This window comes from Chiloscyllium punctatum, chromosome 38 (genome assembly GCF_047496795.1).
Source record: "Chiloscyllium punctatum isolate Juve2018m chromosome 38, sChiPun1.3, whole genome shotgun sequence".
NCBI classification, from domain to species: domain Eukaryota; kingdom Metazoa; phylum Chordata; class Chondrichthyes; order Orectolobiformes; family Hemiscylliidae; genus Chiloscyllium; species Chiloscyllium punctatum.
In genome coordinates this window covers 48,614,705-48,636,951 of record NC_092776.1, presented here as the reverse complement: position 1 = coordinate 48,636,951, position 22,247 = coordinate 48,614,705, and the positions used below count along the sequence as shown (strand labels likewise).

The window sequence follows — 22,247 nt, the reverse complement described above, 5'->3', positions numbered from 1 at the left end:
AACCCAAGGTAAAAGGTAAAAAGGTAAAAGGTAAAAATGCATTCTCATATCACAAGACAGCCACTTCCAACATCATGTCATCACTGACTTGCCCTATGTTTCTACTCATCTGTTGCTGAAACTCTTGTGAATCCATTGTCTCTATTAGCTCCAGATTTGATTATTCTAATTTTCTTCTGCCTGGTCTCCCAAATCCCATTCTCTGTAAACTTGTGGTCATCCCAAACTCTGCTTCTTAACTCTCACCAAGTCCTGTTTCCGCATTGTCTCTGTGCTCACAGACTTACATTGGCTCCTAGTCAACCAATGCCTTGATTTCACTATTCTCAACTTGATTTTCACCTCACAGCTCACAATCTCGGTATTCTCCTCCAGCCTCACAACCCTCTGAGAGATCTGCACTTTCCTAATTTGAACCTCCTGTCCACTCCCAATTTTAATCATTCCACCATGGGGGGGCTGCATCTTCAGTTAGATATCCCAAAGCTTGGGAATTCTCTCCCTGCACCTCCCTACCTCACTAACTGGCGTTCTTCCTTTTAAAATATCCATGAAACCTGGATTTTCCAGAATGTAGCCAGGAATGGAAGCTTTGATTTATAAGGCTGGGTAGGCTGGGATTTTGTTGCGCTGGACTGTAGAAGGTTGAGGGTGATCTCATAGAGGTTTATAAAGTCATGGGGGACATCGATAAGGTGAATGGCAGGTGTATTTATTCTAGGGTGAGGATTTCAAGACTAGGGAGCATATTTAAGGTGAGAGGAGAAAGATTTATACAAGAAATGAGGGTGAATGTTTTTACCCAGAGAGTGGTTCTATGTGTGGAATGAATTTCCAGAGGATATGGTGGATGTGGGTTCAGTTACAATGTTTAAAAGACATTTGAGTACGTACATGAGTAAGAAATGTTTGGAGAGATATTAGCCAAGAACAGGCAGGTGGGTCTGGTTTAGTTTGGGATTATGGTTGATATGGGCGAGTTGGTCTAAAGGATCTATTTCTATGCTGTGTGTCTCTGTGACTATGACTCTACCATTTTGATCTTAGATCACCTGGTTTAAAAATTCCTTATTTGACTCTTATTACACGTATTCATGTTTAGTCATTGAAGACTCCTTTGAAACATTTTACTCAGTAACAGGTGTTATAAATATAAGTTGCTACTTGTTGCTTCTCGCTATAAGCTTTAGTTAACAGTTGCATCAAAATGTCAGAGTGGACATTTGGAACCATTTTGAAAGTAGTAAGATCACATTTTTTTTTGGATAATCTTATGAGGTTGCTTTTTCACAATGATTTAACTGCTTTGCCTGTATTTCTGTACAAAAACATGGCATTACTGATTTCACATTGATGTGGAAATGTAGTCTGCTTCAGAGGATTGCTTCTGTCATTAGGTTTAGAGAATCCACAAAGTGCAGCTGGTAGTGGGAGCAATAAATAGACTATACTTTTGGTCTATGAGATTGAAATCTACCTCAACTTTTCAGCTCAACTGGAAGTTTATTTGATTAAACTTTAAAGTACTTTAAAGGCTGGTACTTTAAAGGCACGATATCAATGCATGATATAGAGTTATTGCACTTCAAATGGGAAGAAAATAACTTACCAACTGGAGAAGGATGAATTTAAAAAATCATGATCTATTAGTCATGCCAAATAATTGCAATAAAATAGCCAGTAATTTGTTCCTTGGTAATGGAAGTGTGATCCATTCTTGTCTTTGTTGCAGATGCCATTTTTGCATTCCAGCTCCGTAACCCTGTTCACAATGGCCATGCTCTACTGATGCAGGACACTAAACGTCGGCTTCTGGAGCGAGGCTACAAGCGGCCTGTGCTGCTGCTGCACCCGCTTGGCGGCTGGACCAAAGATGACGATGTGCCACTGGACTGGCGCATGAAGCAACATGCGGCAGTTCTGGAAGAGGGGGTGTTGGACCCACAGTCAACCATTGTAGCCATCTTCCCATCACCCATGATGTATGCCGGACCAACCGAGGTAAGTCAAAGTTCAAAGGCAGGTTGTAAACGGGCAAGTTATGACCACTCAGCTGCAAGGAGCTTTGGACCTTAACTCATTTAACATGGTTTGAATTTCCTTGTTGCTTTCCTCTGAAAAATGGAAGCAATTCCATTTCTGCTAATTCTTTTGCTAAAGCTTTTCTGTGACCCACCCCTCAACTCTCCACCAAGTGGTTTGACCACTTTGAAAGTTCCTAACCAGCTCCTTATGATGTGAAGCCAAAGTGGTATCATTTCTGCTCACAATGCACTTGGGTGAGTTGGAATGTGATTTATAAAGATACAGATATTATGAGGATCAACTGAGATCAATGAAAATGAGCACTATTGCTGTGTGAAGAGTTATGACAAGCACTGGAAATAATGAGGTGAATTTTATGTTTTTATTTGTCTTTTGTGTTGTGCTTATTGGACAGTTAGTCACCATGAGTCCTCGCGAGGTATTTCACTGTATCTTACCAAACTTGCCTCATTCATTACCTTTCCCAGCCCTATGCCATTTCTCACATCCAATTTCCATCACATCTTATCACAAACATTGCTGGAACAATTCACAACTCAGCAGATATCTCAGAATTTACCAGTATGTCCTGCATCCACACTATCTTTAAAAGCCCAGGTGAGCACTGTTAATCTGGAGCCACAATGTATGGTTCCTGACATTTGCCACTGACATGGCAGACAGGGGGTAATCAGCACCCTGCTTTTCGGGTGAGCGGTGTGGAAGTGAGAGTGGGACTTCCTCTTCCCCTCAAGACCAGCAGTGAAGGCAACAACACCGTGCCATGTTGGCCTGTTGCAAGGTTACTGCTATTTTGCTGTGCTGTTTCCCACAGACACAAAGCCAGGAAGCCTGTCATAGCTGTTTTCAGGCTCCAGTCAAATGAAAGGGGGCAGTCTTCGTCTTTGGTTCCCAGCAGAGATGTCAAGGGTACCCTCTGATACCAGTCCAGACCTAACTCTGGGTGGTCACAGTCAGGATGCTGGTTGAAGACAAGATGTTGGGCAGCCCACTGCCTGTCTTGAGTCTTGCTGTTCTATTGTGCTCTGTGGAATGGGAATGAGTATTACAGCTATTACTGTTAATGCAGATGGGTCATGTCCTGAGCAAGTAGGCAGCACCAAGGAAATGCAGAGTTGATGTTGTTAGTTGGGTGACAATGAGTGAGGGAAGATGTTGCAGGCAGTAGTGAGCATGGAAGGGCATGAGCCTTGGTACAAGGTGGATACAGTAGCAGAGGGAGAGTGAGTGTGAGCACTTAGAGAGAAGATGGTGGCACTTACCCTGTCTTGATCCTAATGCACACCAAATCCCTTGAGCCATCCATCAGTGCTTGCTGAGTCATATTAGCATGCCATCCCCTCAGCCCCTCTGTTCAATACTCCTCCTATGAATTGCCATGGGATGTTTTATTATGTTAAAGGTTCTATATCAAGGCAGAAAGCTGAGGTGGTTCATCATGGAGGAGAACAGATAGCGTTTCTGCCCAAAGGTATGCAGCCTCTCTCATCTGCCCCCCATTAGCCCAACTTTAGCTGAGAGTGCCCAGCATGCCCATATATCTGGCATAGGATTATTCTCAACATCCAGAGGAGCTCTCGAGGTAGATGCTTGACCCACTGAAGAGGAGCTGGTAAACTCTAACTTGGATCACAGTCACAGTGCAGGCTTGGCTCTGTAATCAATCACTCCCAACACAATGTGCCACTTACAACATTTACATGGCACCTTTACTATAGACCTCACAAGGTGCTTCACAGCACTGATGGTGGGAATAGTGACAAAAAGCTTGGTCAGAGGTTAGGTTTTAAGGAGGGTCCTAAATAAGGAGAAAGAAGTGAACAATGTTTCGGGAGTGCATTCCTGAACCCAGGACTTGGGGCAGAACCACCAACTGTGTGTGAAGAATGTACAATGGGCCAAAATTGCAAGAATGGAGAATTCCCAGAGGGATGTAGAACTAAGTTTACTGAGAAATTGAGGTTGAGGCCTTGAAGTAATCAAGATTAAGAATTTTTGAATGGAAATTTTGGGAGTTGGTGTGGGTCAGTAAAGAATGAATGGAAGCAGCTTAAAATACAAGCAACAGAGCTTTGTACAAATGCAAGTATCTGAAAGGTAGAAAATGGGATGCTGGTCCTAAGAATATTAGTAGAGTCATAGAGTCATACAGCATGGAAACAGAACCTTCACTCTAATCATGCCAACCATGTTCCCAAACTATACTAGTCCCACTTGCCTGTTCCTGGTCCATATCCCTCCAAACCTTTCCTATTCATGTACTTATCCAAATGTCTTCCAGGTGCTGTAACTATATCTGCATCCATCACTTCCTCTGGCAGTTCATTCCATACACAAACTACTCCCTGAGTAAAGAAGTTGCTCCTTGTGTCCTTTTCAAACGTTTCTCCTCTTAAAAATACGCTCCTGAGTTTTGATCTCCCATACCCTCGGAAAAGGACCATTGCTTGTCACTTTATCTATGCCGCTCAGGACTTTATAAACCTCTATAAGCCTTGAGTTATCTTGTAGCAACTACTAAATTTTTCTTAAAAGTCAAGACTACATTGCCTGATTCTCCATCAATCTAAATTACTAGACAGAAAACCAGGAATTCACTACAGGAAAATCCAGATTGGAAACACGCGCACAGTCAGCATTTAAATCACTAGTATTTACAGTCATATAGTCATAGAGATGTACAGCATGGAAACAGACCCTTCAGTCCAACCCGTTCATGCCGACCAGATATCCCAACCCAATCTAGTCCCACCTGCCAGCACCCGGCCCATATCCCTCCAATCCCTTCCTATTCATATACCCATCCAGATGCCTCTTAAATGTTGCAATTGTACCAGCCTCCACCACATCCTCTGGCACCACATCCTCTGACAAGTACCACCCTCTGCATGAAAAAATTGCCTCTTAGGTCTCTTTTATATCTTTCCCCTCTCACTCTAAACCTATGTCCTCTAGTTCTGGACTCCCCCACCCCAGGGAAAAGACTTTGTCTATTTATCCTATCCATGCCCCTCATAATTTTGTAAACATCTATCAGGTCACCCCTCAGTCTCCAACGCTCCAGGAAAAACAGCCCCAGCCTGTTCAGCCTCTCCCTGTATCTCAGATCCTCCAACCCTGGCAACATCCTTGTAAATCTTTTCTAAACCCTTTCAAGTTTCACAACATTTTTCCGATAGGAAGGAGACCAAAGTTGCACGCAATATTCCAACAGTGCCCTAACCAATGTCCTGTACAGCTGCAACATGACCTCCCAACGCCTGTACCCAACACTCTGACCAATAAGGGAAAGCATATCAAATGCCACCTTCACTATCCTATGTACCTGCAACTCTACTTTCAAGGAGCTATGAACATGCACTCCAAGGTCTGTTTGTTCAGCAACACTCCCTAGGACCTTACCATTAAGTGTATAAGTCCTGCTAAGATTTGCTTTCCCAACATGCAGCACCTCGCATTTATCTGAATTAAATTCCATCCGCCACTTCTCAGCCCATTGGCCCATCTGGTCCAGATCCTGTTGTAATCTGAGGTAACCCTCTTCGCTGTCCACTACACCTCCAATTTTGGTGTCATCAGCAAACTTACTAACTGTAACCAGCTTCTCATGTATTGTTAAAAATAAAGCCCACTGAACTGATTCAGTGACTCTGAAGAGTTTTACTATTCACTGGAAGGTGAAAGCCCGCAACCGCAATTATAGTGACTGATCCTTTGCCAGTCTACTCCTGCTGGAACGAGAAAATGGCATCTAGTGAATTTACAGACGTCTCTTTCACCTTTTTATCTAAGCAGGGGAAGGAGATGAACACGTTTATTTGTTTTAAGCAATCCGTGATCAACGTCATTGGTGGAGTGTTAAAAGCAATCTACAAATTTCAAAATGATGATGATTTGATTAGCCCTGTCACATGGCAGAGCATTCTAAAAGTTCATCTCTCAGTAAACTGTTAGAATAAGGAAAAGTAACAATGTTAGATTTCATTGTTCTCAATGTTACTTTGCCACAGTAGAACTTTTGGAACCAGTTTAATTGGTCAGTATTAGGGAGATGTCTGGGCTACTTCATCTGTTTTGGAAGTGGCAAAGCTTTTTGCATTTTTTGTGTCTTCACTCCAAATGTTTTGGTGGATCCAGTGCTTCCTCATCTCCCTCTGAATTCAATCACACGTTTTCATGTCCAGGTGAGTTCTTGAAATGCAACACTTGAGTATCGCTGAGAAAAGATACAAACCATTGAAACTTTTAGTCGTGCATTCATCATAGAATCCCTAAATGTGGAAGCAGGTCATTCGGCCTATCGAGTCTACACCAATCATCTGAAGAATTTCCCAGTCAGACCCATCCCCCATTTCCCTGTAACCCTGCGTTTCCCATGGCTAACCTACACATTGCTGGGCACTACGGTCAATTTAGCATGGTCAGTCCACTGAAACTGCACATCTTTGGACTGTGGGAGGAAACTGTAGCACCTGAAGGAAACACACACAGACACGGGGAGAATGTGCAAACTTCACACAGACAGTGACCTGAGGGTGGAATGGAGTCTGGCTGCCTGGCGCTGTGAGGCAGCAGTGCTAACCACTGAGCCGTGTGCTGCCCTAAAACTTATGCAAGAAAGCCAAATTTAAAAGTAGCTCTGATTAGTTGATGTGTTGCCATGGAGAGCTATTGTCTTCCATGCTTTTATTTAACTCAAAAAAGGCACAAATTCCATTTGCTCGCAAAAGACAAGTCCTTGTGTTTGAATATATCTACCTTCTAGCATATGCAAGTGAGCTACACCTGGCATCATAGTGGCACTGAAATTCATATTCTATGTTAATCATTTGTGTGATAAGGCAGAATATTCTTTAGGCGTGACAGCAGCATCCTGCTAGTGAAAAATACATGTCCACTTGATGATTACAAGACTAAAAGCTGCTTCATCCTATCTCTTTTTTTTATCTGCAATACTCATTTTCTGGGAGATAGTGAGGACTGCCACACTGTTGACTCCAATGCTCATTTCCTAGCTGATTTACAGCAAACATATGAATTCAACTCTAGTTATTGAGTGCTGGGGCATATCACTGCCGTCACAGTTGGAAAACATCCTCAGACATCCTGAGGTTATAAGAAACACAATGTAAGATCTTTCTTCTTTCCTTACATTCAGCTGATCTCTGACTTTGGAAGGCAATAGAAGGAACAATATATCGCTAATGCTTTAGATTACAAACTGTCAATCAACTTAATTAAAGAGTAAATGGATAACTGAACAGCAGCAGAGACAGATTGAAGATTTACGGTACTTACAGGCTTAATTATCTTTTTGAGTAAGATAAAAAGTAACAATCAGTCAGTTCCTGCTACACTATACATTATTGTGAACTGGACCATGCCCAAGGTCACTGAAAGTTGACTGTAATATGAATATTTCTCTTGCTGGCCTACTTATCTCTTTCTCATAACTATAGATGTAATGTTCAATTTAAGTAATGCAGCCTCTGAAATATCTTTCAGAGAAGAGTAACTGGAACAGAAAAAAATGTAAAGATATAGGGTCAAATCTAAATATTTAAATTTGGTGAAGGAAGGGTCCCACACTGGCTGACAACCAGCCAGATTATTTTTCTGGAGTCAGGAGGAGCCATTTGTTTCTGTTGTGACTGGATAATTAAAAGTTTAAGCTTTTGTTCACTTTTGTTCAATGTCTCCTTATAAGTGCAACCCTTGGTGGTACAAATAGTTAGTGCACGTACAACACACTCATAAATTGGGCCTTCAGTTTGTAATTTGTGTTTTATGCACATCACTAAGACTTCTTTTGTATTTGAAAAGTGAGCAGATGAATTAGCTGAGCGCTTAATGATAGCTAGCAAGCTACATAACTGCAGCCTAAGAGCAAGCTGAAAAGAGCAAGGTGGGGGGAGGGGTGGGGGGTGGGGGGGAGTTGGTGATGGTCGAGTGCTCTTATTGCTGGACTGTTAATCCAGAGGCCCAGATAATGCTCTGGGGACCCAGGTTCAAATCCCACCACGGCAGGTAGTAGAACTTGAGTCCACCAACAAAAACAAATCCTGGAATTAGGGGTCTAATGATGACCATGACTTCATTGTCAATTGTCAGAAAACCCACCTGGTTCACTAATGTCCTTTAGCAAAGTAAACTGCCATCCTTGCCTGGTGTCCCCTACACCTGACTCCAGATCCACAGCAATGTGGTTGACTCTTAACTATCCTCTGGGCAAATTAGGGATGGGCAATAAATACTACCCTAGCCAGTGATGCCCACAGCCTGTTAAAGAATAAAAAAAATTGCCCTCTTAACAAAAAGCTAACAAATTGAGTGTCAAGCATACCTGCAAATAAGACTGACAAGATGGTTGCGGATTTGAATTGAATATTTGAGCCCTCCTTAACACAGGCTTAAGAGATCATTTTATGAGCCTTTACTGCTGAGGAGTAGTGCATCATGGGAGACTAGGGTCTTCTAGTAGGAATTTTCGAGGAGAAAGTGAGGACTGCAGATGCTGGAGATCAGAGCTGAAAATGTGTTGCTGGAAAAGCGCAGCAGGTCAGGCAGCATCCAAGGAACAGGAGAATTGACGTTTCGGGCATAAGCCCTACTTCATGAATGAAGAAGGGCTTATGCCCGAAACGTTGATTCTCCTGACCTGCTGCGCTTTTCCAGCAACACATTTTCAGCTCTTCTAGTCGGAAAACAAACTCTAAAATCTGCCTGTATCTACTTATGTTGGTCACTTCCTGTGTGATCCTGATTCTTAACCCAGTAAGATATCAAAATGATATTCAACAGCATGATATATGATTGATAATAATACACCATTTGTTTCCCATCTAAAGAACTCCAGTGCCCTGCTGTCCTGCACTAACAGTAGATTAATTGTACAGTCTGACTTTATCATTGATGTACCAGGGCACTGCAAGATTTGCTGCAGCTTGTCAGTTCTCTGTGAGCTGCCTCCTTCCTTCATGCAGGAGAGGGAGGAGGGTTGGAATATTTCATGATGTTGCTCATTGCCTGTGGCTCTCCTTTCATCTCCAGAGATCCAGCCTTCCAATTCTATAGGTTCCCTGATATTCCTCTTGTTGGTATGGGGCAGGATGTATGATAGGCACATTTTATACACTCTATGGGGACTGGCTCACTTCACCTCTGATTTACTCTTGTGAATGGGAGTTTTGCTACATTTTCAGTGAAAGTATGCCACAGAATGGGAAGGAAGCTCCTCATCGAAGCAATAATAAATCTAAAGTTAGAACTGCTGTTCAGCATCATCATCTAGATAGCTAGGTACACAAAGTCCACACATCAAAACAGAATGATGCCTGTTCTTCCTTCACTGCCTCTCCCCAGGTAACCCCATGCTGCTGTAGTGCATATCAGAGCCAGATCCTCAATAGTAGTGGGACTGGCAGGTGCTGCTTTTCCAGCAGACCAATTGCTAATGGAAAAGTGACAACAGTAAACTGTTTGGCCCCAGTAAGACTCATTCTTCCCCTACACAAATAACTGTGACCATGGCATTTACATTGAATGCCAGTGCTTTGGCACAAATGCTGGTCACTTTGTTGGTTGGATAATTGCCACTAGGATCTTGTTGACAGTCACTGTCCTTCATCTATTTGATAACTGTGCTGTTTGTTTGCAGGTTCAATGGCACTGCAGGTCTCGAATGATTGCTGGAGCCAATTTCTACATTGTTGGCCGTGATCCTGCTGGCATGCCACATCCTGTGACTAAAAAAGACCTGTACGAGCCAACACATGGAGGCAAGGTTCTGAGCATGGCTCCAGGGCTAACCTCTGTGGAAATCATACCCTTCAGAGTTGCTGCATACAATAAGGATAAGAAATGCATGGACTTCTATGACACAGAAAGGTAAGAAGTTATAAGGACAAGCCTTCAAACCTGATAAATCAAACTTAAGGAACTGTGACAGATCAGCCTTTGAATCCTTGGTGTTCCAACCATTGCTGGTCAATCTCAAGATCCTCTGTCACCACCAAGGGACAATACAGCTAACACTCGGTAAATCCAGAGAAAGAAGAGAAAGCATTCAAAGCATAACACTTGCCACCAAATGATAACTATATCATTAACATGCTTGTCTTCATTGGTCAGACCATTGAATAGAGGGGTTGGGATGTCATGTTGATTGTACAGGACATTGGTGAGGCTTCTTTTGGAGTATTGTGTACAGTTCTGGCCATCCTGCTATAGGAAGGATATTATCAAAATTGAAGAGGGTTCAGAAAAGATTTACCAGGATGTTGCCAGGACTCGAGAGTTTGAGTTATAATGAGGAGCTAGATAGGATGGAACTTTCTTCACTGGAGCGTAGGAGGTTAGGGGTTTATAAAATCATGAGGGGCATAGGTTTTTCCTCTAGGATTGGGGAGTTGTTTTCTGACCTGCTGTGCTTTTCCAGCACCACACTCTTGTCTCCAAGTTCAATTTCAAGGTGAGAGGAGAAAGATTTAAAATGGACCTGAGGGACAACGTTTTCATGCAGAAGGTAGTTCATATGTGGAATAAACTGCCAGAGGAAGTGGCAGATGCAGGTACACTTATAAGGTTTAAAAGACATTTTGACAGGCAGATGAATAGGAAAGGCTTCGAGGAATATGAGCCAAATGCAGGCAGGTGGGACTGGTTTAGTTTGAGAAACTTGGTTAACATGGAAAAGTTAGACCGCAGAGTCTGTTTCTGTGCTGTATGACCCTATAGCAATGGTGATAACTTTTGAATTTCTTGAGCTTCTGGGTGGATGGTGCATTTAGCCATCCAAATAAAAGGGGACATGGCAGCAGGAGTAGCCCATACTTTGCCTTTCTAAATCCTGGTTGATCACCTACTTCCACGTTTTCCTTCAGTTTGGTTTTGGTGTCAATAGTTTTTCAAAAAAATTATTCATTCAGGGATATGATCTTCGCTCTCTGGTCCAGTTCAAGTCAATGGTGGTGCTGCCAAGCCACTCTTTGTGATTGCAATTCCTAATCCAGAATACACTTTGCACCCTTGCTATTCTGTGTTTCCCCCAAGATCTATCAATCTTCATTTTGTAGAGACTCAGTAACAGTACTTCCATAGCCCCCAGTGGTGGAATATTGCAAAGATTTGCTGCCCTCTTTCGATTATTATTCATTATTATCATTAATCATTAGGTGATAATTTGAATGGAAGAAATATGTGGGATTACAGAGAAATGGAAGGAGAACAGCATAGTGCTCATTTGGAGAGCCAGAACAGACATGATGAATTGAGTGTCCTCCTCCTACACTGTAACAGTTGTGCGATACTGTGAGCAAAGTAATTCCTTCTCTTCTCAGTCCTGCGTCCCCTGATTCATGACGTATTCTGTTGCTTTTAGGAAAGAGGCATTGAATATCGCAGTTAGTATTAACATCTACACTCCGAGAGGCCAATGTGGGAGTTGGATTTGTAACTGACACAAGCAGATGAAGTCGGTGCTGAAGTGGGCCATTGGGCCCCTCTGCCATTCAATAACATCATGGCTGGACTGTTTGGGTGTCAGTTTCTACATTCCCCTTTGCCCCCAATTGTGATTCCCTTCCCCTTAAAATAATCTATCCACCTCTGCCTGAAAGATATGCGATGACCCTTCCTCTACTGTCTTCCAAGAGACCAAAAAAAAACTCCCTTCCCATCCCCCTACTCGCCTTCCAGCCCCTCCCCTTCCATTTCTTTGACCAACCCTTCCTTCCTGCTACCAACTGAATTCGTCCCTCCCATTGACCAAACAGGTCATACCCTCTACCTGTGCTCACCATCCCTACCTCACCATCCCGCCCCTTTCCCCACCCAAAACCCTCCCCACCCCCTTTATCTGCAGCTCCCCTTACACCCACCCCCATCCTGAAGAAGGTTTGCACCTGAAACGTTGGCTTCTTCCCCTCTTGTTGCTGTCTGGCTTGCTGTGTTCTTCCGCCCTCCTGCTTGTCAACTGTCCTCTGAGGCAGAGAGATGATTTTAGAGGGTATGTGACTCTCCAGAAAAGCCTTAATTGTAAATATGATACACCTTTTATTTAGGTGTGTTCCTCTCCATTATGGCATAAAGTATTGACAGTATTAGAGTGACATTCAACATGTGGAAATAAATTTCAGAAGGCCGTTTTGATGACCTAGGAACTTAGTGCTGAATCGGACAGTACATTCCATGTGTGATAGATACAAGACTCCATTTTGGACCCAGAAACTGCTCATGTTTTCTCTATTTTGTCTGAGGAAATCAGTACCACTGTTATACTGGTTTTGGTGCTGAATAAAATATGGAATTCTGTATAGAAATAGCAACCTTTGATAAATCGTTTTCAATTCTCTTGCACAGAAATACCTGTACTATTCTCTGCCATAGAAAGGCCAAAACATTGAATGTTTTCAAGAAGGAGTTAGATATATTTCTTAGGGCTAAAGGGATGAAAGGACATGGGGGGAAAAGTGGCAACTGAGTTGGATGATCAGCCATGTTCATACTGAATGGTGGTCTAGGCTCAATGGGCTGATTGGCCTAACTCCTACTCCTATTTTCTATGCTTCTAGAATAAAGTCTGGCCTGAAGAAAGACATTTTGTATTTATAAAGAATATTTTTGATGTGCTCAGGTTGTTTCATAGCACTGTGAGACCAATTCAATATTTTTAAATTGCAGTCATGCAAAAGAATGTGGCAGCCAATTTGCGTGAGTTAGTTTCTACAACGGCAATGGGACTATCATCAGATAATCCATGTTTGTTAATCTTTCTGAGGATTAAGATTAGCCAGGTCAAAGGAGAGAACATGCCGTCCCTGTTTCAAAACAGTGCCATGGGTTCTTTGACATCTACCCAACAGAGTAGACAGAGCCTCAGTTTAACCTTTCACCAACAACTCAGCACAACACCAAAGCGTCAAAATCTAGCTTTTATGTTCAAATCTCTGGAGTGGGGTTCAAACCCACTCTCAAGAGGTGAGAGTTTTACTCACATGGCTTAGCTAATATCACTCAGTTACATTAGGATGTCCATATAATTGGCTGAGGATGAGCTGCCTCTCTCCATCTTCCTGCAGAAAACATTTAACTCCACTGCATAGCTTCTATTAACATACTCAAGGTTAAAGACAGAGATAGCATTAACACCTCTCATTTTCTCAGGATGTCTCAAATCATCACCTCATAAATGCAGTTTCTGCCATCACGTAGTCACACTAATGTCCCTCCGATGTATATTTCCGTTTTTGGTAGAGGTAAATATTGACCACAACAGAGCTTTCCTCCTTGAATAATGCCTTAGAATTGTCCCACACCTACCCAGTTAGGACATTTATTCAAAATCTCAGTTGAATGATATCACCTCAGACAATGTGGTATTCAAATGTCAACCTCAAATATTTGCTTGTCTTTGAGATGAGCTTAAAATCAAACATTTCTGGCTCCGAGGCAAGAAAGTTGACACTAATCTAAAACTGAAGTTTATATTTACTAACTTCATCCCAAGGCCAAGAATCTCAACTAAACTCACACCATCTAAGATCAAAATTATGACTAAAACCTAGAGTCATTTAATTTTGAAAATATCAAAGTATCTTGTATTCAATGATGAACTGAGCAGTTTTCTGACAGCTGGATAGATAATCTCTCAGGGATTCCAGGGATATGGCGAGGAGATGAATTCCTTGATCATATTGACTGTTGGAGCAGGATGTATTACGTCATCTGCTCCTTTATTTCTTATGTTCTTGTAAAAGATGGTCTGAATTTATTGCAGTGGAATTCATTTTTGCACAATGGGCGAAAGCAGATCAGCAGCCCATGTCTCACAATGTGAAAAGAGCATCAAGCAGAGTGTAAAATGGGCTAGTAATTCACTATCACCAGTTCACTGTCACTGCTTCAGTGTTGCTAGTTCATAATTACAGTTCATTGGGGGGGGTCAGTTAGTTTGACTGCCATATGATGAGAATTTGAAATGCTAAGTTTGCCTAACGTATCTCCTGATTATTTATTTTAGACACCAAAGCTTTGATTTCATCTCTGGCACTCGTATGCGACAGCTGGCTCGTGAGAATAAAAATCCACCAGACGGCTTCATGGCTCCCAAAGCTTGGAGGGTACTGACCGAATACTATTCCTCACTGGAGAAGAATGATTAAAGCATGAAACAGCAGCTTTTACTTGCAGTTTTTCTTCTTTACATTACATTTCAATTGAATTTGATTTACAGTTATTAATAATTGGTTTCCAAATGACTGGAGTGTAGGAGGTTGAGAGGTGACCTTATAGAAGTTTATGAAATCATGAGGGATGTAGATAAAGTAGGTGTCTTTTCCCTAGGATTGTGGATTTCAAGACTAGGGCATGAGAGGAGAGAGATTTTAAAAAAGATACGAGGGGCAGATTTTTTACACCAAGGGTGTGGCATGAACTTCTTGAGGAAGTAGTAAATGTGGGCACAATTGCAACATTTAAAAGACATTTGGATAAGTACATGAATAGGAAAAGTTTGGAGGGATATGGGCCAGGAGCAGGCAGGTGGGACTAGTTTAGTTTGGGATTATGTTCAGCATGGACTGGTTGGACTGAAGGGCCCGTTTCCGTGCTGTATTAATCTATGGCAGGATGAAAACCTAGCTGGGAAAATAGATTATTGTGCATGGCAATTGTCTAAATGCTATTTATTCTTCACTTATTGCATTAAATAAATGTGAATCTTTTTTGGTGCATTGCTGTAGCCATTAACTTCATATATCAAGTCGCAGTCAAGCATAAATGGGAATAATTTGAGATGTTTTAACATTATACAGGGATCCTGCTCAAAATGGGTGAGTGCAACACTGTTTCCTGGTGGTGGTTTGCACAAAACAGAATTACCTCAAATGTTGACCAACTACTGTGAGACAGGACATTTTTTAGTGCAATCTACGTTTAAAGGGTCAGATTGTTGCCAGGTTCCTTGTAATCTTGTGTCGAATGTGTGAACAGTAAACTTTGTAGCAAGTATACAAATCATTTTATTCCCTGGCATGCTCTACAAATAACACACTTTTTGCAGAATTTAATCTTCGCTGTCTGAGATTCTTTGAAGTTATTTTATATTTTCGTATTTGCGTTAGCGAAAGGTCCTTTTGCTTGATAATTATACCTTTTAGAATTCCAGATAAAATGAAAGAAAATCCTTTTCTGAGCATGGATTTTGAGGATTGCGCTATCTCCCCTCCTTCAACTGTAAATAATTCTTTCTCTTAATAACCTTTGCCCTGTAGTCCATTTGATAAATGTTGACTTTGCAATTTACTGCAGGAGAAAGGGGCAGACAAAATAGACACCCCATTGATACAGGTAACAAGACACCTTTAAATCAGAGTTTTTCCAATCAGAACTGAATCCCTAATTTAATAAAGAGTCCCTCCCCCCAACTATTTGGATTTAAATTCTTAACAGGAAACTGGGGCATGCACTTGTCAGCTGTGACTCCATGTAACCTGCTAACAGTGCTGTCTTCTAACGCTGCCACAATAAATAAATGCATTGATTTTTTTAAAAAATTAAAATCATATTTAAAACACTGTGGCACGGGGAAGGAAGTTATTTTGCTCCCCAGCATACTAAAGCATTGCAATATGCACACATTGAATAACATCAGACATAAACCAAATCAAACTTTCTACCCATCAGAGCATTGACACTTTAGATTCTATCAACATCAGCTGGAAATTCAGCAATCTTTATGCTACAAACAGACTCATCAATCCTGCTCACTCTCTCATGGTTTCAGTCAGCTTGATTACACGTCATGCAAATGTAAAACAATTGTGAAACATTTTACTTTGTGTCAAGTGAAAACTGGGCATTTCACTGAATTTGCGTGTGTCCTCCTTGGTAAGGTGAGGCAGTAAATCTGTGTGGGGCAAAGTCAAGAAAGAACATGAGAATGGGAGAATAAACTGACTGCTGTTTATATATGATTTCCAGTATCGACAAAATCCACGCTTAGGTTCATTCAGAAATCCGAACCAAATGAAGAAACTTTTCAATTTGAGTTTCATATCAACTGCCTTTTAATAAATAATAAGGTACGCTTCCAAAGTTGCTTGATAGATTTAAATTTTACTTTTATTATGATTAATGGCTACAGCAAAAAAAATTAATCAGCAGAAGGTATATTTAGTTTCTATAATGCTGCTTATGCTTTAATCAACTGTATCCATTAGTGCCTTTCCATTAAATGACCAGAAATATATATTTATTTTTAGATATGGAATGGTTTTTACATTGTGCCTTAACAAATGCAAACTTTCTATGCCTTTCATGTATATCATATAGCTCAACCTTCATCTTAATATAATCATGTTCTGTTTATATGAATAAACATTTACCAGCATTATCTGTCTGCTACTTTATCACAATACTCATAACTTGTTGCTAATGTTATTAATTTATTGTCTCACTGTGAGTCTAATAGACATTCTTCATCGACATGTGCACAAGCTGCCACCTTCACCCTGAAATACTTGCAGCTTCCTTCTTCTGCCTTTTTTATTTCAAGAAGTTATTCGAGTCACTAAACAATTCCACGTGGTTTATATAATACAGGTACCTCCTCCTGAGAGTGTGAAATAAAAGCAGAAAATGTTGGAAATATACAAGTCTGTTGGCATCTGAAATGTGTATGTCAAAGCAAGAGCAAACGTAATTGCATTTAGATAGAAAGATATCCTCAGGATGTCTCAGGCACATTACTGTTGACATGCAGTGCCTGGAAATGGATGACTGGACCAGTTTTTGATGGTGTTTTAGAATACGTCAATGTCTGGCTGTTTTTGTTTTCTCAGTTGTTGAGACAACTGCGTAATTCCATAATATCAGATCTTTTTTAAATCTGGATCCTGAGCATTTAGTGTTTCTTTCTCTGCACCAGAAAAACGATGTTTTAAATTGGTGTTTTACTGGGGATTTTTTTAGAGCATTTGGAAAAATTCTTCTGATCGTGCATGGGCTCAATTAAGTACAAATTCTAACGTCACGTTTGACCACCTTGACTTCCAGCTATCACAGAACCCTGCCCTCACTCACCATAAACAGAATATCAAAAATGAACACAGATGTCATCTGTCTCAGCAATGGAGCAGACTGAAATATTTTATTTCTTAAACTGAATCAAAGCTTCATCTTGTATAATGTTTGCTAAATATTAATAAATAGTTTATTTGCTAATTGATTTTTGTGACATGTACATTATTGTATAGCACAGTAGCATCTGTGCTCTTCACTGTCACTGGGTCTTGCCCACTAACACCATTGTGGAGGTCCCTACATCCCAAGGACAGCAGCCATCACGATCTGACGGGTATTAGGGATGGGCAACAATTGCTGGCCAAGCCAGCTAAGCCCGTAGCCTGTGAATGAATTTTAAACAGGTATGGATCTGACCCTACAGAAACATGTTCTAAAATCAGAAGCACTTCATTTGTGGAGAACATCTTTACATTTCATAATTAATATGACTGCATTCTTACCCTAGTTTTCTTTTTATATTTTATGAGATTTTTGTAGGAAATGGTTTTCTCCCTTGTGAGTCAGGAGGCGGTAGAGGATGGTGAGCAGAACTTTTCTAGGATTGAATGACTCAATTTATGATGGCAAAAGTGAGGAATGCAGATGCTGGAGATTAGAGACAGGGTTACAGTGGTGCTGGAAAAGCATAGCAGGTCAAGCAGCATCTGAGGAGCATTCCTGATGAAGGGCTTTTGCCCGAAATGTTGATTCTTCTGCTCCTTGGATGCTGCCTGACTTGCTGTGCTTTTCCAGGACCACACTCTGGACTCTATAATCTCCAGCATCCACAGTCCTCACTTTCGCAGCTACCTGATGAAGGAGCAGTGCTCTGAAAGCTAGTGCTTCCAACTAAACCTGTTGAACTATAACTTGGTATTGTATGATTTTTTTTAACTATGGAGAGGGAGACAGAGTTAAGAGGTGGAATTTTCCCCAAAATTAACTGTGTTGATTTCAGGGAGTTTTGAGTTTGGTGAGGTATTTCATACTATTCTCCACTGCTCACCTCGTGCATTCCCCCCCCCCCCCCCCCCCCCCGCAAACACACACACACAATGAACAATTCTCATGCGACCTTCCACTCACCAGTGGCAGAAGTGTTCATCCCTGCCAGGAACATTCTGGGATCTTCCAGGTTTCCCCATTGCAGCAGTTGTCTTTAAAGCTCAACAGCACCAGGTCAGTCTCCTCCCACCCTCCAGTTATAGCAGGAGGGAGATGAAAACGAAAACCTTCTAATGGCCCAGCAATGTCATGGGGTGATCTCTGACCTTACCCTGTCAGTTTGAGATTAAAGACTCACAACCATGAACCAGCATCCTATCATTCTGTATTACACCAGTTTCATAATGTTGATAATAAAAGCACTTGTTGATATACAGTAACACAGTAATGAATCCACTGAATCATGTCTGGATTGCCAGCTTTGTCACAGTCTGTCGTGATAACTCACTGCCTTCTATCAGCTATTATCTACTTGACCAGGACTAGACGTTCCTGCTTAGACTCATCCATTTAAAATCAACAAGCCTTTTGTCATGGATAATAACCAGAATTTTTCTTTAACATTACAATTGTTTTTAAAAGAGATTCCAAGTGAAGAGCTCAGTTTTCCCAAAATGGTAGAAGTAGGATTACTCCTGGTCACTTTGAAGAATGCCTCAATTTAAGAGATTTCAGTTGTGCCTGAGCTATCATAGACTGTTCCACACTCATTTAACTTCACAATAAGATTATAACAATTGAAAGAGCAGACCACCCAATCCCTGTAAGCCTGCATTCCCATGGCTAGTCCACCTATCCTGCACGTCCCTGAACACTATGTGCAATTTAGTATGCACAGTCTATGTAACCCGCACGTCTTTGGACTGTGGGAGGAAACCCACACAAATGCAGGGACAACGTGCAAACTCCACACAGGCAGTCACCTGAGGGTGGAATCATCCCCAGGTGCCTGGTGCTGGGAGGCAGCAGTGCTGACCACTGAGCCACTGTGCTGCCCTTCTAAGACAAAACAATTGTGAAGGATCAAATACTCAAATGGGAATCAAATAATCTGCTTGGGAAATGAAAGAAAGTTGGAAGTCATCACAATACAGTGTGTCAGGGAACAAAGCAAATCAGGCGACACACCTGTTGTTTCCTGATGATGGGCTTATATCCGAAACGTCGATTCTCCCGCTCCTCGGATGCTGCCTGACCTGCTGTGCTTTTCTAGCACCACACTCTGAACAAAGCAAGTCAGATGTTCAGAAGCACTTTAAGATCAATATTGACTACTGATTGCAATTTGATTGAACTCTGGGTGCAGCTCAAGCCATTGTCATCTAGAAAGAATATCACTGCTAGAGAAAGGAAACAGAAAGAAGCTTCTAGAATGACCAAGGGCATGGAGGGTTTGAATTACAGTGAGTGGTGACGTGAATTGGGCATGTTCTCACTGGGATAAAAACTTCAAGAAGTCTTTGCTCACTACCTTTAAAGTGATAATAGATAATGATGCAGATCTTCCTCGGAAAAAGCTCCCAAATTTGGAAAGTTACCCAGATTGTTACTCAGGAAACATTAGAGATTTTATAACCTGCTGTAACTCCAAGATAACTATGGAACTAAACCCCCTAGTCTCCAAATCACTTGTGACTCCTCCCCAAACTCCAATACCCCCCATCATGCGCCTGACTGACCCATGTACTTGAGCCCTCTATTTACCTCCAATGTAAACCAGAACCAGCTATCAGGCAGCCCAACCAAACCCATATTGTCCCCAACCAGACACAACAGAACCCCCCACAACCTGTTCAGACCCTGACCCAACATCCGCTGAACCTGACACACCCTAACCCAATAACTTGAAATTCACCCCTCTGACCAGATCTGACCCTGCACCCACTAATCTGATCACTCCCTGGCACACTGCTCCCACCCACCACGAACCGGACCCTCTGTATCCCCCACCAATGTCTCCATCAAATTAACCCCTCACCCATCTGCCACCCCACTATCTCATTCATTTATTTCCCATGTTAGCCCTCACCTACTTGGTTTATCTTCTCTGCCAAACTTGTCAAAGTGCCTTCAGGACTTTCTTACCCCAGAATCAAGTAGTACAGAGTGGTTTGGCCTGCAGCACTGGTTCTGCTCTGCACTGACGGATTGCCAGAACAGTACACACCGCACTTCTCATGAGGCTCTATTCAGAAACCTGAGCACTTCATAGGAAGCTCCATGGTTAAGATCAAAGGAGTAGGCTGGCAACCCATCGGCAATTGTCACTCCATGGAAGTTTCCTCTTTGTGACAAGTAAACTCACCTTGCATCAATCAGTCAAACAAGATGACCTGGTATAACTATAAAACTGATGTGCAGAAAATAAATTCAACTAAGAAAACAACCATGAGAGATTGGGAGCAAAAGGACACTAATTGAAAAAGTGAGTGAAAGAACGTAGACTATGTGAAAAGACCAATGACTGACCTAGAAATTGGTTAGTGCAATGAAGTAACATACTTGCCTGTTGCATCTAAAACATGGATTCAAACCCAGTCCAGAAAGGGATGAGGTATGAAGCTGCTTGTCTCCAGATTGTACAAGCATCTGATAGGAGCTTGGTCAGTCTCTGCTGGTCCCTTGATGGTCATCCCCATTGCATCACAGAGGGTCCATAGTATATATGATAACAGGGAGGTTCTTGTGGTGCAGTGGTAGTGTCCCTACCTCTGAGCCAGAAAGCCTGGGTTCAAGTGTCATTTGCACTAGAGACGTGTCATAACACACCTGACCAGCTCGAATTATAAAAACTATAAGATGGCAGGAATGAGAAACATAAATGTCGCAGATATCGTTCGTTTCAATGAATGTGCATCACTTGCCAGAACAGGAGGAATATTATTCCAGCTTCATTTTCGAAATTTTAAAGAATTCACAAGAAAATCATTCCAGCATTAGGTCACAACCTGTCACAGGCCATTGTTGAGATGGTAACCACACTCCTCCTGTGGAGGAGTTAAGTCTAGCCAGTAAGTAGTTGTGTCTCACAGATAAGGCTCTCCTCCTGTTCTGTCAGAGTTAGCGGATTCCAAGTAGAGCTAAGACTGGCACTATTGTCCTTTGGAACAATCCACTAAAGGCAGGAGAATGGATAAAATTCTATATTTGATGGGGAAGTCCTGCAGAACATGTACAAACAACAGACAAGAACAGGACTGGGTCCAACTGTGATGTTCCACATTTGAACAAAATGTCAAGACTCACACATGAAGATTGGGAATGAACAAGGCGGTCAAAATATGTAGTTTTTGAGAGTCAAGAGTGTGATGTTGCAAAAGCATAGCAAGTCAGGCAGTATCCGAGGTGCAGGGAAATCGACAGTTCCAGCTTTAGCCATTCCTGATGAAGGGTTTATGCCTGAAACGTTGATTCTCCTGCTCCTCGGATGCTGCCTGACCTGCTGTGCTTTTCCAGCACCACACTCGCGACCCTGGTATCAGAGATTGCTTTTGATGTACTGTGCCATGACCATGTGAGTCAGTGGTATCTTGACTGGAGCTTCCTGACTTTGTACAGCAAGACAAGACAGGAGTAACATTGGCTTGGTAGCTCTGGCTGAGCTGTGATTGGGAGAGCTGTCTCACAGCATAGTCAAGCATTCTCGTGGAATGGTACCTTTCAGATAAAGTCGCAGACACTACCATCTCCAATCCTTGGTATGTCCTGTCCCATTGCATGACCAAACCAGCAGAGGTGGCAGTGTAGTGGTATACAGTCAGGAACAAATTGTCTTTAGTCTCCTCAGTATTGACTTCAGACTCAATGAAGCCTCATAGCTTGGGTTCCATCACAGCCACTCAGCTCCTGACCTCATCACAACAGTGGTCCAAACACAGGCAAAAGAGCTGAACTCCAGAGATGATTTCATAGAATCCCTACAGTGTGGAAACTGGCCATTTGGCCCAACAAATCCACACTGACCCTCCAAACAGTAACCCACCCAGACCCATTCCCCTACCCTATTCCTTTACCTGCCCCTTGACTAATCCACCTAACCCACACACCCCTGACCGTTATGGGCAATTTAGCATAGCCAATTCATCTAACCTGCAATCTTTGAATTGGGGAACGAAACCGGAGCACCTGAAGGA

At 42.0% G+C, this 22,247-nt stretch overlaps 1 protein-coding gene across 1 annotated transcript in view; it reads left to right on the top strand.

Moving 5' to 3' along the window:
* papss2b (3'-phosphoadenosine 5'-phosphosulfate synthase 2b) overlaps positions 1 to 17,270 on the top strand; it is a 79,165-nt gene extending 61,895 nt beyond the window's left edge. Inside the window, exons 10-12 of the mRNA XM_072557838.1 lie at positions 1,733 to 2,001; positions 9,704 to 9,933; positions 14,066 to 17,270. Of these exons, the coding sequence (XP_072413939.1) occupies positions 1,733 to 2,001; positions 9,704 to 9,933; positions 14,066 to 14,207 (641 nt within the window). The 3' untranslated portion in view covers positions 14,208 to 17,270. The remainder of the gene's footprint in view (positions 1 to 1,732; positions 2,002 to 9,703; positions 9,934 to 14,065) is intronic.
* The last annotated feature ends 4,977 nt before the right edge of the window (positions 17,271 to 22,247 follow it).